The 17,360-nt window shown below is 37.7% G+C and overlaps 1 protein-coding gene across 2 annotated transcripts in view; it reads right to left on the bottom strand.

The window, feature by feature from the left end:
- Positions 1–17,360, bottom strand: part of SYT6 (synaptotagmin 6) — a 787,509-nt gene that overhangs the window by 284,322 nt on the left and 485,827 nt on the right. For both annotated transcript variants that reach the window (XM_053706565.1, XM_053706566.1), the window contains exon 3: positions 13,535–14,090. In XM_053706565.1, coding sequence (XP_053562540.1) covers positions 13,535–14,090 — 556 coding nt within the window. The remainder of the gene's footprint in view (positions 1–13,534; positions 14,091–17,360) is intronic.

Raw genomic sequence — 17,360 nt, 5'->3', positions numbered from 1 at the left:
TCATTTGTATGCATTTCATAAATAAAATATAGATATTAAACACATAGGTACAGACTCAATTGGACACAGCTAAATTTTACTGTGATTATCCATCAGGTGTCAAACACATAGGGGCCGATCACTATCTATTGGTGATTTGCTCCTGAAATGGCTTTTTGCTTTTTGGCAAAACTGGTCAGCAAGTTTTTCGAGTGATCACAATGCAAAATGAATCTATGTGTTAAAAGTTCCCAAAAAGGCTTTTTCATGCGTTAAGTACTTTTTATTGGGATAGAAACTGGGAAGTCACCTGAGACAAATATATTCAATAGCACTTTCACACCTATTAAGGTTACAGTAAAGTTCTTTTTGGTTAACCCCTTTGTTCACTGTGTAACAGAAATGCTCATTTACATGTGTGATATTAACCTATTGCAATCTGAATTCATCCTCATCACTGCTAAACCACCTAAATGCCAATTGCAGGTAAGCATGACAGGCATACTGGCATATTTGTTCAATTACTACACTGTCCCTTTTAATATTTGAAGTGTTATTTTATTTCTTTTTTTACAATATTTACATTTATTGGGGCCGAATGATTAAACTCCGAATGTAGCTTGACGCTCCTTGTTTCCGGCGAGCCTGAAGGTCTAAAGACCGCTGTTCCATAACTTGTCTTCCTGCTCTGAGGCGGCAGACAGAAAATCAACCCGATCGTATTCGATCAGGTTGATTGACATCCCCTGCTAGCGGCCACAAATCTGCAGGGGATGGTATTGAACAAGCAGTTTTGGTGAACTGCTTGTGCAATGATAGGCATTTATCGATGTGCAGCAGACATGATACGCTACATCGTATTATGTTTGCTTGCACTTTAATAAATATGCCCCAACAAAAGCACCGTTTCTGGTTTGTCTGGGTCTAGATCTGAAAACAAGAAGGAGACTAGGGGGCCAAATTATTCAGGGCCGAATGGCCCTGAATTCCCCTGTTTCTGCGAGAGCCTTCAGGCTCGCCGGAAACAGGAGTTAAGAAGCAGCGGTCTTAAGACCACTGCTCCTTAACTTGTCTGCGGCCTCTGAGGCACAATCGGGTTGATTGACACCCCCTGCTAGCGGCCCATTGGCCGCAAATCTGCAGGGGGAGGAATGTCACAAGCAGTTCACCAGAACTACTTGTGCAATGTTAAATGCCGACAGCGTATTCTTTCTGCATTTAGTGATGTCTGTCGGATGTGATTCGCTACAGCAAATCATGTCCGCCTGCCATTTGATAATTCGGCCCCAATGAGTTTCTATTAGAAGGACGTTTGATATTGGTTTATACTGGATTTTAACAGTGCTAAAACTGTAAAGCATGAAACCCCTCCATTGCAATATTGTATCTGCGAAGATATTAAAACGAGATTGCACCTTTGTGAACATGTTTTTATAGGGAACAAACGTTCTTAAGAAAAAAAGTCCAAACATGGTCACAACGTGCGTTTTACAGTAATTGCACCTACATGAATGAACTTTTAAAAGAAATTGCGCCTTCGTGAACATGACTGAATAATATAGACGTAAGCAACAGAAAAAGAGATGAAAAAAACCTAAGCTGATCTACACCATAGTCACCAGGTAAAGCATTAGATTGTCCTTTTCTATGCTTGAAATCTTAAAACAAAACTTTCTCGTCTCTTGATGAAATTTCGAGTGGCCATCTGCCAAAATCATTTTATGTTTGCCTTTATATATTTCTTACAACCTAACAGTTTATTATTAACTCAGTTCTGACAAACATTGAAACAGCAAGGATTAACCCTTTGTCAGCCACATACACTATATGAAGCCCTTGTAAAACAAATACAGACTGGTGGTAACCCCATTGTCAGCTGAATACAGATAAATATTAATCTCTTGTTGATGGCATATGGAGCAGCATTAAAGGGATAGAAAAGTCCTAATTAAAATTGCATGATTCAGATAGAGCATGTAATTGTAAGTCACTTTTAAATTCACTTCTGTTTTCAAATGTGCTTTGTTCTCTTGGTATCCATTGTTGAAAAAGAATACACACATATCCTAAACTAGTGGGAGCTAGCTGCTGATTGGCGCCTTCACACATTTATCTGCTGTGAACTAGATGTGTTCAGCTAGCTGCCAGTAGCGCAATGGTGTTCCTTCAGCAAAGGATAAGAAGATAATGAAGCAAATTTGATAATAGAAGGAAATTGGAAAGTTGTTTAAAATGGTATGTTCTATCTAAATCATGATAGCAAATTTTGGGGATTCCTGTCCTTTTAACCTCCTTGTCAGCTGCATACACAGCAGTAACAAAACACTGTCATTCACATATAGAGCAGAATTAACCCTTCTGTCTGTATCACATAATGCAGTGCCTACATCCCTCCCCAGGTTTCTATCCAATAATCCCTGGTGCTTTCTGACATGTAAATATATAGAAAACTGTCCTCCTCTGCAGTATAAGGGATTTCACCCACTCACAATGTCACAGGAACTTCCAATTGGACAGGCTGAGTGGTCACACACTCGTCATCATTGGGACTATCAACCAACCACACGAGCTCCACCATCCTCAGCAATTGGACGAGCTCCACCATCCTCAGCAATTGGACGAGCTCCACCATTGCCAGATGTAAATAGAGCAGATTCTACAGCTGCCCCACATGAACCAGCAGATGAAGCTGGCTCACCACCACATGAACCAGCAGTTGAAGCTGGCCCACCACCACATGAACCAGCAGTTGAATCTGGCCCACCACCACATGAACCAGCAGTTGAAGCTGGCCCACCACCACATGAACCAGCAGTTGAAGCTGGCACACCACCACATGAACCAGCAGTTGAAGCTGGCCCTGCACCTCAAGCAACAGCAGATGCAGGTGACCCTGCCCCACAAGCACCTAGAAGCACTGCTGCTCAAGAGCCTGTGGATGCATTTTATTCACCCCTGGGTGAGGAATACATTGCACTCCAGAGGAGGCTCATAATAAGCACAGAGAACATACAAAGAGGCCAAGAGAGGTTCTTCAGGAACCATGAAAGGTTAATCAGGAGCCAAGAGAGGAGACAACAACGTAGCATAGAACTACAGAGTGACATGGCAGCATCGTTAAGTGCAAGTGTTCATAGCCAATCACAGATGATGCAAATTCTGTCTGATATGCAGATGGACAATAGATGCAGAGAACAAAATCAACTCTTGGGTGTGTTGGTTGAGCACTTTACACACCAGCAGGACACTGCCTCCAGCCTATCATCTGTGGCCAGCACACCAGCAGAAACATCAGAATCTTCTCAAACCAGGAGAGCAAGGCAATTCACTACAGTCACCTCAGCTTCCTCATCCAAGAAGCCAAAAAAGAAATAAATATTCTTATAGTTCACCATAAATCTTGTCCTCTGTTATTTACCATATAATTGTCATGCACATCCATGTGAGGTGTGTTTTAGTAGTAGTACACTAATATTGTTAAAACATATAATAAGACCTGTGTGGAAATGGCAAAAAAAACAGGTAATATTATCATGTTTATGACATATTCTTGTACTATAACTCACATCCACAATAGTTGTTTATGAAGGGTACATATAGTAATATTCACTTCTAAGATGTAAATCAATGTATCTCACATCCAATATAAATTGACACATTGGTATATATAGTAGTGATGTTACTGATAGGGTGTGCATTATAAGGTGTTTTAAGGCTGCAGGTGAGAGGTTGTGGTGTCTGTGATTGGTTTGACACAATTTCAAAGAGGTAGCCTTCAAGAAGGTCTTAGAAATTATCATATGAGCCATCCTAGGTTTTGCTTTCAACTAAGAATACCAAGAGAACAAAGCAAGTGTTAGAATTAAATCTGAAAGTAGTTTGAAATAACATGCCCTATTTAAAACAAGAAGGTTTTCTGTGGACTTGACTGTCCCTTTATATATTTTGGCATCAATGCCAAGCTGTGTTAGCATTAGAATAAATTACACTCCAGTGGGTTCTAAAGAGATGAAGGTAATACAATTATGATTTCCCATTGTTCTCTCCTCCAAGTATTGTTGATTGTTTTGAGAAGAAATTTTAAATAAATAAGCAAGTATATGTCCACAATGTGATAAAGTACCTACAAGCTCAATCCATTTGATTATGTTGTGGCTTCAAACTATTTCAAATACACAAATAAACCTTAAAAAACCAATATCACAGTATACTGTCCCTTTAACCTTGAGATGCTGCTTAAATGTATGTGTTTGTTAAGGCTTCCAGGGAGTTACCTTGCTTTTTTAGTCAGTGCAAGGGTTGCTGCGCCTGCAATATGTGGCGAAATGAGAATGGAGTAGATTTTCTGAATTCTGCGCGCGTAAGTCCTTACGCTGTATATTGGATACCAAATTGCGCTGCTGTTCTATGTTAGTCTATGGGTAAAAAAAATACGTCAGAAGGGTGAAATATACGCTCGTAAGTTGTATGCTACGCCGTATATGTAATACCAAAATCACGTAAAATCTGGCGTTGCCGGCTTTTGCGGGCGACGCTGCATATGTAATGGAGGCCCTGATGTGTGCCACTATTATGCAAAGTGATCTCATGTAAATGTAATTTTTAAGCCAAGTGTGAAATAATGATAGTGCTGTTAAAGGGACACTGTACCCAAATTTTTTCTTTTGTGATTTAGATAGAGCATGCAATTTTAAGCAACTTTCTAATTTATTCCTATTAGCAAATGTTCTTCATTCTCTTGGTTTATTTATTTGAAAAGCAAGAATGTAAGTTTAGATGCCGGCCCATTTTGGTGAACAACCTGGGTTGTTCTTGCTGATTGGTGGATAAATTCATCCACCAATAAACAAGTGCTGTCCAAGGTCCTGGACTTTCTTTTTCCAATAAAGATAGCAAGAGAACAAAGAAAAATTGATAATAGGAGTAAATTAGAAAGTTGCTTAAAATTGCATACTCTATCTGAATCACAAAAGAAAAAATTTGGGTTCAGTGTCCCTTTAAGTTTGTTGAAGGAGCCTTAAAGTCAAATCTAAACTGAATCAGATAGAGCATGCAACGTTAGACCACTATTCAGTTTAAGAGGCCAATTTAACAAAGGTCTTGCGGACCTGATCCGACAGTGCGGATCAAGTCCACAAGACCTCGCTGAATGTGGATAGCAATACGCTCTCCGTATTCAGCATTGCACCAGCAGCTAACAAGAGCTACTGGTGCAACGCCACCCCTGCAGACTTGCAGCCAGGAAGGTGTCAATCAACCCGATCGTACTCGATCGGGTTGAATTGCGGCGATGTCTGTCCGCCTGCTCAGAGTAGGCGGCCAGAAACACGGCCCTTCAAGCTCCATTCGGAGCTTGATAGATAGGCCTCTAAGTCTATTATCTAATTTACTTTGTTGTTTTGGCACCCTATTGTTTAAAAGCATACCTAGGTAGGCTCAGCAGCAGCAATGCACTACTGTGAGTTTGCTGCTGATTGATGGCTAAAAATAAATGCGTCTTGTCATTGGCTCACCCAATGTGTTCAGCTAGCTTCCAGGAGTGCACTTTTGCTCTCTCACGTGCACTCAACTTCTTTGGTCGAGTTCTGAGTGGAATCTGTCCGGTGAAACCGCTGTATGGTCTTGCCCACTGTGCTGCAGCTCGGTTTCAGGGTCTTGGCAATCTTCTTATAGCCTAGGCCATCTTTATATAGAGCAACAATTCTTTTTTTCAGATCCGCAGAGAGTTCTTTGCCATGAGGTGCCATGATGAACTTCCAGTGACCAGTATGAGAGAGTGTGAGAGCGATAACACCAAATTTAACACACCTGATATCTTGTAACACTAACGAGTCACATGACACCGGAGAGGAAAAATGGCTAATTGGGCCCAATTTGGACATTTCCACTTAGGGAGGTACTCACTTTTGTTGCTAACGGTTTAGACATTAATGGCTGTGTGTTGAGTTATTTTGAGGGGACAGCAAATTTACACTTTTATACAGGTTGTACACTCACTACTTTACATTGTAGCAAAGTTTAATTTTTTCAGTGTTGTCACATGAAAATATTTAATAAAATATTTACAAAAATGTGGGGGGTGTACTCATTGTGGGATACTGTATATATATATATATATATATATATATATATATATATATATATATACATTTATCATTACATAAATACACATGTATACAAACATACATACACATATTTAGACGTATTTTAGCCCTAGCCCTCTACACAAGGTCTTCAGTATTGCTCACCCAATGAGCACAAATTTAGATTGTGCTCAGTGGTGCTAGTTTACTTTTAACTTGTAATACTAGCACAAGTTAGTGCGGTCATGATATTGCAATATCAAAACTATGCCAACGTTAGCGTGCTACTTGTAATCTGGCGCTAAATGTATGGTAAGAGGTCTATGTTGCTAATACCATATGATTTGAAGGTTTGGAGTAGGAGAGATTGTCAACGGTATTAAAGGCAAATAGACTAAGGATTAAAAGAGAAAAAGAAAACTTTAAGTGTGTAAAACACTTTGGAAAGATTAGAGGAGAAAGACTGATATGGGGCCCAATTCTCTGAAGCTGTCTGCTCAGGCAAAGTTCTCTAAAAAAGATCTGTCAGTGCTAGGAGCTGCTTCAGGGGATTCTCTAATTTAAAATTTTACCTTAATACCTTTTAATCTCGCTCAGTGGTATAACCTACATTTCTGTAGACAAGAAAGCACATAAGTTACAGTATAGTGCTCAATAAAAAGGAACTTTAAAACTCATATTGAAAGTACAATGTAAAAAAAAAAAAATGTAATCAAAGTACACATTTCAAATCATATTATAAATGCATGCATTAAAATTTCTATTAATAGTATGCGCAATGATTCATATTAAATTTGCTGGGCATTTTTTTTTCTTTATTTAAACAAACACTTTTTTATTTAACTTCCAAGTTAGTGTGATCATTTTTGGAGAGTTGGCATTTTGCTGTCACATTCTGCTAAAGGCAGGGGCATACCTCTAAGCCTACTTCAGTATGCGTTCATAAAAAGGGGCCACGTTTCAACCAAGAAAACCATAGCAAAAAATAAATTTGATAGAAGCAAATTTGCATTTTTTAAATTGCATACTCTATGTAAATTATGAAAGATTAACTTTGACTTCCATGTCCCTTTAAGGATGTGTGGCGGGTATGTTTAAAGGGTACTTACTGGTCACAACATAACAGGATGAAAAAAACGTAGGTTGTTATCTAGATAATAGGTGGTAATGTTATACATTGGTGAGTTGATCAGTAGAGCAACTTAATTGTACACATTTTTTTCATAGTCCTCTCTAATGGGATCCGTGATAGATGTATATATATATATGTTACTTTGTGGTTAACCTGGCTCTGTCTGTTCTATAAATGTATGTTTATAATGGCCCATATTAAAATCAGTTTAATTTATACACTCCCATTATAACTCAGTATATATTATTTGCTTAGTGTAAGCCTTTGGTTATTTCTTTTGTTAACTCTCTCAAGTCATATTCTTAAAGGGACACTGTACCTAAATTTTTTCTTTCGTGATTCAGATAGAGCATGACATTTTAAGCAACTTTCTAATTTACTCCTATTATCAAATTTTCTTCATTCTCTTGGTTTCTTTATTTGAAATGCAAGAAAGTAAGTTTAGATGCCGGCCCATTTTTGGTGATCAACCTGGGTTGTTCTTGCTGATTGGTGGATAAACTCATCCACCAATAAAAAAGTGCTGTCCAGAGTTCTGAATAATAAAAAAAAAAGCTTAGATGTCTTCTTTTTAAAATAAAGATAGCAAGAGAACGAAGAAAAATTGATAATATGAATAAATTAGAAAGTGGCTTAAAATTACATGCTCTATCTGAATCATGAAAGAAAAAATTTGGGTTCAGTGTCCCTTTAAAGAGACAGTGTAATAAAAATATTGCAGTCAACTGCAAAACATTAGTGTAGGTCATGTTATCAAGCCCTGAGTGGGAAAAGTTATTTGTGTCAATGGAATGACAACTGTACAGATACTTATTGACTGGTTAGCTAGAATATTTGACGTATGTTACACCTGCACCTTATTAGAGACATGGGTGTAATACTGTTGATTTTGGTTTATAGAACAGCTCTAAGAAACAAGTATATAATTTAAAGGGAAATGAAACCCTATTTTTTTCATAATTTAGATAGAACATACAGTTTAAACAACTTTCTAATTTACTTCTATAGCATTTTCTTCAATCTCTTTGTATCCTTTACTGAAGGATCAGCAATTCACTACTGGGAGCTAGATGAACACACCTGTAAGCCAATAACAATTGTCATATGTGTGCAGCCACCAATCAGCAGCTATCTCTCAGCTCCTGAGCCTACCTAGATATGCCTTTTCAACAAAGGATACCAAAAGAACAAAGCAAATCAGATAATAGAAGTACATTGGAAAGTTGTTTATAAATTGTATGTTTTATCTAAAACATGAAATAAAAAATTGGGTTTCATGTCCCTTTAACAAAATCAATAAAAGGGATGGAAATCAGTGATAACAATGAAATCTTTGGGGGGCGTGTCCAAGCAGCGGCTCTGAGCAGTCGCATGTTTCATGAGCTCCGGGTGAGAAGACATTAATCCGCCGATTATAGGTCAGATTATACAGCTTCCATTTATAAAAAAGTGATCTACCAACTACAGTCTGCTGTGTTTATGACCCCTGGGTTTGAAACTGGACAGATAAGGCCAGCAGCGGCGGCAAAATCGCAGGCAGCGTTCCCCCCCCCCCCCCGGATCCCCGGGGTTATTTACTGGAGCTGATCGTCTATCACAGGAAAAGTTTCACTTTAGACCCTCACAGAGAAAACGCATATCAACACAAGACACAAGGACGTCAAAGAGAAATCAGTTACAAAAAAACCCCAACACAATGGAGACCGAAGAGCTCAATGATATGACAGACAATCGCTTTGCCAAGTTAGAAGCTATGCTGCTGGCACTAATCGACAAAGCACCCTCAGAACGAGAACTGCAGCTCCTTATCGACAGAGTGAAAGAGACTGACCATACAGTGCCACCGGACCAGCCAGCTACATCACAGGAGGCTGAAATAGCTTCGCAGTGTGGTGAGTTTGTCTTAGCCCATATACCTTTACAGGGAAAGCCCACGCTCCTATACACTAAGGCGGCTCAGATGACGGCACAACAGCAAATTACTATTAAATGTATGGCGCCTATCATTGACATGGAAACAACGGATGGAAATGTGTCCCGATATCTGATACTGGAGCCCCTAAGGCGGGAAAACTTTGTAGGCCAAACCAAAATGGAGTTTACCCCACGCTATTATCAGCAGGCAATGCCTAATGCAGGGGTGTCCAAACTTTGCTCTCCAGAGGTTTTGGAACTACATTTCCGATGATGCTCAGCCAGCATTTTATCTAGCTGAGCATCATGGGAAATGTAGTTCCAAAACCTCTGGAGAGCAAAGTTTGGACACCCCTGGCCTAACACCACTATGATGCAGGATCACAGGGAAGAGGGGGGAACCAGCTTCTAAAAGCGCTGAAGCAGAGAAACATTGAAACTGCGGACTTAAATATACCTAACTACCAGCTCCAAATAAAACATCAGAGCAAAGCCCCAGATACCGCATTTCACAAAGGAGCACTAGCTAAGATGCCTGGCATCACGCCCGACCTATACCCAAAGACAGCCATACGTGAACACTCGGACATGTACTATACTGACCAGGTGAAAGGATATGATGGCGATATACCGCTCACTAGTTTGGCGGACTTTAGAATTGACTTAACCTTACTGTTACATTCCGAAGGAGGCTAGACTTTTTTTTTTTTTTTCATAAGTGCTGGCTGGATACTGACGTGTTAAGTTCTAATCAAGTTTATTTTCTATGTTTATGGGTCTCTTTTAAAATATAATTGTTACGAGTTGATATGAATGTATTTATTTATCAGTTTAATGTGCCAAAAATGGCTGAAACAAAACACAGGCTATTTATATTGTGGTGTAACGCTAAATATAGTATCCTCTGTGAAGCACTGTAGCGCTAGCAACATCTTTTTGTATCCCTGATTGCTCTAAGCGGGGGATGGGGGGGCCCCCATAGTGAATTTAACAGATTGTGAGGGATCATATACACAGATTACAGTTTTGGCTCCATGTTGAAGAGAGAGGGCATGGCTGGGACCCTCGTGCGGTCTGCGGCTGGGACTGCGCCTGGGTTCTCAGCAACCACCTTTACACTCGTAAGGAAAGGAGTCACACATTGACAGTGCACTTTAAGAAAGATTTTGAACAGTATTGGTCTAATATGAAATACCACCAGGAACTTAGACCTAGAAACAGCGCACTACTTTTTCTATGGAAAATATAAATACTGCCAGCCTAAAGCATGGAAAGCAGCAGGATATTGCTTTCTTGTTGATTATTTGTATACAAAAAGTACTAATGCCCAGGGCTACATAACCTAACTATATTTATACAGCAAAGCCCTTAGTAGCATCGATGAAAAGCCACTCAATATGCATACTCTATGAGAACACCCATATCATCAGATGATATGTAGCTCACATTTACCCTATGCTACTTACACTTAAATATAGCTCCGCCCTCCCACCCCTTTTCCTATACATATAGCGGTGCTTACCCGCTGAATATCCCCCCCCCCCTATATATCTCGGCCCAAGAGTGGCTGATACTTATGTTAAACCTCCACAGGCTGATATTTTGGTCTTAGGTAATATTTTACTAGAATGTGGAGTTCATACGCTGATAATATAAAAGAAGTTCTATTTTATCTCGCCAAAGATACTGTCTATCTTTATAACCAGAATTGAAATGTATTTTTTCTTGCTGTATGTGCATATTGCTTTCTCAATAATGTTCTTGTATAGACAATGTATTATTCTCTCTGTTGTAACTTTTGCCTTAGGGCGAGTCTTTGTTTAGACGATATATGCTTTAACTTCAAAAAAAAAATTATTTAAAAAAAAAAAAAAAAAGTACTAATGCCATTCTAATGTCTAGGTGTGAGTCTAGCTAAATGAAGGAGATCAGCTCCAGTTTATGCATCTATAATATCAAAATATGGTATGTTTTGTACTTTACTATTTCACTTCAGATGCATTTTGTTTCTTGTTTGTCTTTGTTTTTGTTTTTACACCTAGGTATAACATAAACCCCTGGACATTCTCAAGATAACAGTAAAGGTCCAAAATAGGGCTGTAATAGTATTATTTGGGGTAGAAAATGAGTATTAGCATTTTTTCTTTTTTTTTTGTGTACATCAAATGTTTGCCATATGTTTGACTCTATTTGTTCTGTACACATTTATATACTCATTCTTTCCTCAATAAAAAATTAAATAAAAAAATAAATAAAATCTATACTGTGTGATCAGACATTTAATGAATAATAAATGTACATGATTATTATATATCTGTAGCCAATAAAAAGAAAGTATATTGTAAATTATTTCAGGGATTAAATTTAGGGCGATAAAAAGGAACCATGGAAAATACAGCTGTATAATCCTCTGGCATGTTTTATATAAAAGCCAATTGTTTAAGGACCTTGGACAGCTCTTGGCCACTGACAAATATTCACTGTTCATCAGAACAATTACCAGGAAGCAACAAGCAAGGATATATTAACTTCACATTGAATTTCATAGCTTTGAGGCTTGCTGTATAATATATCAATATTATTTTAGAACAGAGGACACAGAAATGTGCATTTTTCTTAAAAAAAAGCTTTGTTCCCTCTCAAAAGAAAGTCAGTAAAATATCTGATAGCCAATTGGATATGAAAATGATAAATATTAAAACCAACATACTTTTTGTGCTAGAATTTTAATGTAAACTGCCTATTTAAACAGATACAAATTAATGAAAATACAAAATTCCTGAAAAATAGAATAATTTTTACAAATTATTTCTATGCCATTTCAATAATCACAGTTCACATTAAACTGTACATATACAAGCTCATTTGCTTTTTTCAACATATGTAGTTATTTGCTCTAATAAGCACTGCAGGATTCTCTTATAGCTGATGTGGAAATATAGCCCATATCAGTTTTTGCCAGGTGGAAGAATAAAGGAGACCAGACCAATATATGTAAACAAAGGAAACCTGTTTGCAGGCTGATCTTTTTTTTACTGCTAGCAGGACTTCCCTTACAAACAAACAAAGGGACAATATTCTTTTACTACATGCAACAGCTTATATATTAGTATTATTCCTAGATAAGATAAATATATGTAATTGGCCATTGTTACTCACACCACACTGCATCACTAGCAGAGGCAGGACAAAAGATAGATAACAGAAAACCAAGAACAAATGAGAAATTCATTTCTCTTACCAGAACTATGATCACATTCGCTACATTTCATGTCATGTGGGTTCCCTGCAGACAAAACTATGTGACATGCATCTTAGGAAACTGGCATTTCATAGAACAGTAGCAAGAGTAGGCCAAAGCAGGCTAATAACAAATAATACATAACACAGCCAAAAGTGGTAATAAGTAGATTTCATAAGACTTCACTGTATAGTTCAATAGGAGTTGCCTGAGATGGAGTTTATATAGGAGCAAGAATAACAGGGGCACATTGTTTTCAGCTGTGCAGCACTTCTTACCTACAAGTTACAAAATATGGCTGTCAAAAATAAGATTGTTCAACCAAGTTATAATAGTGCTATATTCTACTTAAGTATCAGCTTTCCTCCAAAAATAAGTAATTAAACCTTCTGGAATTGCAGCAAATATAAAGTAAGATAATTAGAGTTTGTTGTGGAGTAACATCACTTGACTCGGGCAAGCAGGCAAGCACTCCATTAACTGTAGATATCCCAAGGCAGCAGCCTACTTTGCAAAATGACAAATCACGAACTGGCCCTTCTGATACTGGAAATAGTTTCTAGTCTCTGTAAAATTCACTGACTCCATTACATGATTACTGGTAAACACTGGTAAACATATTTTAAACAATCCAAACAAAAGTAAAATACCTCATACAAAGAAAAAAAAAACTGTGCTATTTTTTTTGTAATTAATGGTTTGAGATCCTCAAAACAAATTATAGTTTGAAATAATCTAATAACATGAAAATAAAGGTGCTTTATGACAACTAAACAATGTCAGTATCCTAGCACAGACAAAGTGATACATTGATAGCATCTTGTATTTGAAAAAGTTACAAAGCAATTACATTTGAAAACAGACATCTCACTAAAAAAAGCCTACATTACATTCAAACTGCTACATTGTTAGTGATAATTATCACAAGCAGCTCTATAACAGAATCATCTGAAGTAACAATTAAATTATTTAGTCCACTGAATGTGACACAAATGGGAACCAGTAGGAATCTCTGCAGTTGAAGTCATTTAACTTGTTTATATTCACACCTTTCTTGAAATACTGAAGCTGCTTATTTAAAATTTCCTTAATTAAGTTTCGTCTGATATTTAATTAACCTGCATCCATGTGTATTAATTAAAAGCAAACAACAAGCCATCAAATATCAAAGAGAAACATTCTTACCGTTGTAGCATATTGAATATCCTTCCAGATAGATGATTCCCTTGAAAGGTCTGAGTCTTCAAACAGGTTATCCAATATTACCTCACCTATCATGTCATGTCTGGAAAACCTATCAAAGTCAAACACGCTGAGGTGGAGTTTTCGACTGGGTAGTTCATCATACGGAACAGGAAAGTTAAATGATTCGTCAAAAGTTGGGTTGAGTGTCTTTCTGTGGACCCGGGTCTGAAATTTCCTCTTTCTATCTGGCAAAAGGTAAATTTTCACATATGGGTCAGAGCTACCACAAAAATCCTTGGCAGGAAGGTCAAAGGCCTTGAGAATTTGGACTATAAGAGTTTCGTTTTCATAATCATATTTTAGGGTAAAGTTGATTTTTCCACAAGTCTTGCCATTGTCTTTCTTAGTGTCTTCTGAATCCACTGACTTTTGCTTGTATAATTCTGGTTTGATCCTTCCAATGCTTGTTGGTTGTTCTGTAACTTGCAAGGTGTCTCCAAAATCAACACTAGACACGTGCATTTGACGGTTCAGATGCCTTTTAAAGGAGATGTGCCTGAAAGAAATAAAAATAATATAAATAGTAATTTTTATTATCTACAGATTCCTTAATTGTGTTAGTTATTTCAAAGGTGTAAATTGTCCAACTTTTCCCCATTCATTACAAATTAAGTTTTGTGTAAGGGTTCATCAAGGTCAACAATAAGAAAACTCGTTGAAATTGGAAATTGGACTTCCCAGTAATAGAAAATATATGATATTATTTTCTAAGCTTCTTCTTCTGCCACAGTAACATTTTCTGACAACCTGTTTATGTCATTATAACAAATAATTGGATTATTATTTCAAGGCAAAATAATTGTCAGTGATGTTACTTCTCTCTGTATAGTATTGATGATTATTCCATTGTACTTTAGTTTAGCCAATTATTGCAATAACAGTGACACAATAATGCAGAATTTTCAAGCTTAAACTGGTTTAAAGAAGCATTTTTTTATTTAACAAAAGACATTAAGCAGCTTACAAATGAATCTTGTTCGCTACAGATGGCTTATTGTACAGGTTTATAATGGCCATTCATAACTAAAAAAAGTGAAAGTGAATCAAAGTACTCTCACTAAAGCTTTTTTATTCTATAAAGAGGATCTAAAAGTACTAGTTGATGCCTGAATGTTTAGCAGATAAGGAGGAAAGTGTGAGATCTGCAATTCATTACCTTCATTTGATGTAGCTGTGTTGCACTTTGCAAATCTTATACAATGAAGAGGTATGATTAAATCAGTGAAATATGAGATGAGTATAATCCAGGGGTCAAGTCGAGCAGGAACGCATGGGAACAGAGTTCCTTCACTATTTTTGCAGGAGGAACTAAGTTCCCTCTGGACAGAGAACAGAAATGATTCAGTAAACACTGTGGTTGCTGGTGGGAGGAGCTGGAGCACAGTCTGTTTAGAGGGATAGTGAGATCCTCTAGTAATGGGTAGTAACACTTCCTACAATACACTAAATGCAAGCCTGTTCAGGGTCCTTCTGTGTGATCACTCTGCACTGTGGGGAACACATGGTGCTTACATTTCTGTGTGGTTTTCTCTGGGATTATTTAGCTCCCTTCAGCAGAAATAGGACAATTGCACCTTAAGTGGGTGAGACTCTGTGACAGAGGAGGATTCTCAGACCCAAAGGCAACCATTTAGCACTTTATTGGATTTAATTTGCTTTCATTAACCAAAGTGTATAGATTATATGCAAATAAATACAGTGTGTGTGTGTGTGTGTAAGTGTGTGTGTTTATATATAAAACAATATTAATTGTGAAGGGGGTGGAAGTCTTGGTGAATTCCCACACATTTTTGTAGGGTTTGACCCCTGGTATACTTAACATCTTACTAGGATAGCATGTATTTATTGTTTAAAAAAGTGGTGGGCAACTAGTGCGTGTAAGCACCATGTGGTACTCTGAGGGTCCTTTAATATTTTGCTTGAATCATGAAAGTATGTTTTATTTTTAAAGCAAAATGTGGGAAAAATTTAATAAAATGCCCTGTCTAGTTTAGTCAGCCTCTCCAGCTATTTTGTGCATACAAATTACCAATGTGTGGGGGGGGGGGTAAGTTAGCTTCAGTGAATCTGCTGCATACTATCATGGAGGAATTAGTGAATTCAAAGCACTGAAGAGAGCTATTAGTAATTGTAGCCACTATCTATGTTACTCCACAAAAATCCTATACACTAACCACACTATTTATCCAATTATTATTTCAGGCCCACACAGAGTTAAAACTAGAGTGTTTCACTGGTAGTAACTTGTCATAATCATCAAGGGTATAACATATATTGTTATAGCTAAAGGTGAATCAAATTATAAGTGATATTACAATGACTAATATGAAGTGATATCAGTGGTATTAAACATAACTAAAAAACTAGATAATTCTATATACCAAGTGTATAACCATATATATGTGAGGATATCTTAAACCACTACGTGCATATGAATTATGAATTAAAGGATGACCAGTAAACAATATATAAATATGGCTATGCCAAATTTAATAACATATATATTATATTAAAATACTGACACAGTAAAAAACGGACGTCTCGGTTAACTAAGTATAGGTTGCCACCAATAAAAAACATAAAGTACAAATTAAAATAGGCCTTGAAAATCGAGCAAATTGGAACTTGGCTCAGTCCGAGATAAACATCCGAGGTGAAAGTTCCAAAGTTAAATCTAGGTATAGGATTGCAGGCAACCGCAAGCTTACCTCCAGCCTGTGTGTACTTATCGGTCTCTGCAAATGAAATTACCGCCGTAGCGGGATGACGTCACCTTTATGGGCGCTGTCCTGGATCCACCACCTGATTGGTCTATTGGCGTAGCGGCTCCAAATGTAGAATTGAACTTCCAGCAGCAAAGTATCTGCTCTTAAGTGCCTGTCGGCACGCAGGATACCTTAGAGAGGATGGTGTGTGGAAGAAAGTAAAATAGTAGCTTCCAATCCCCAAATGCAGGGAATCTGTGGTATCGCTGTGCGATGCAATAATCTGTCCTGTGCTGCCTGTTAGACCTTGCTGACCTTAGTGTTGTCAGTTTCCTTTCAGCAGACTTCACAGGCTTCAGAAAATAGCTTGTGCATAAGGTAGCTGAACCTTATGCACGAGCTATTTTCTGAAGCCTGTGAAGTCTGCTGAAAGGAAACTGACAACACTAAGGTCAGCAAGGTCTAACAGGTAGCACAGGACAGATTATTGCATTGCACAGCGATACCACAGATTCCCTGCATTTGGGGACTGGAAGCTACTATTTTACTTTCTTCCACACACCATCCTCTCTAAGGTATCCTGCGTGCCGATAGGCACTTAAGAGCAGATACTTTGCTGCTGGAAGTTCAATTCTACATTTGGAGCCGCTACGCCAATAGACCAATCAGGCGGTGGATCCAGGACAGCGCCCATAAAGGTGACGTCATCCCGCTACGGCGGTAATTTCATTTGCAGAGACCGATAAGTACACACAGGCTGGAGGTAAGCTTGCGGTTGCCTGCAATCCTATACCTAGATTTAACTTTGGAACTTTCACCTCGGATGTTTATCTCGGACTGAGCCAAGTTCCAATTTGCTCGATTTTCAAGGCCTATTTTAATTTGTACTTTATGTTTTTTATTGGTGGCAACCTATACTTAGTTAACCGAGACGTCCGTTTTTTACTGTGTCAGTATTTTAATATAATATATATGTTATTAAATTTGGCATAGCCATATTTATATATTGTTTACTGGTCATCCTTTAATTCATAATTCATATGCACGTAGTGGTTTAAGAT

Source organism: Bombina bombina, chromosome 3 (genome assembly GCF_027579735.1).
Source record: "Bombina bombina isolate aBomBom1 chromosome 3, aBomBom1.pri, whole genome shotgun sequence".
NCBI lineage: Eukaryota > Metazoa > Chordata > Amphibia > Anura > Bombinatoridae > Bombina > Bombina bombina.
Note: the sequence above shows the minus strand (reverse complement) of the source record. Positions and strands in the feature narration are given on the sequence as shown.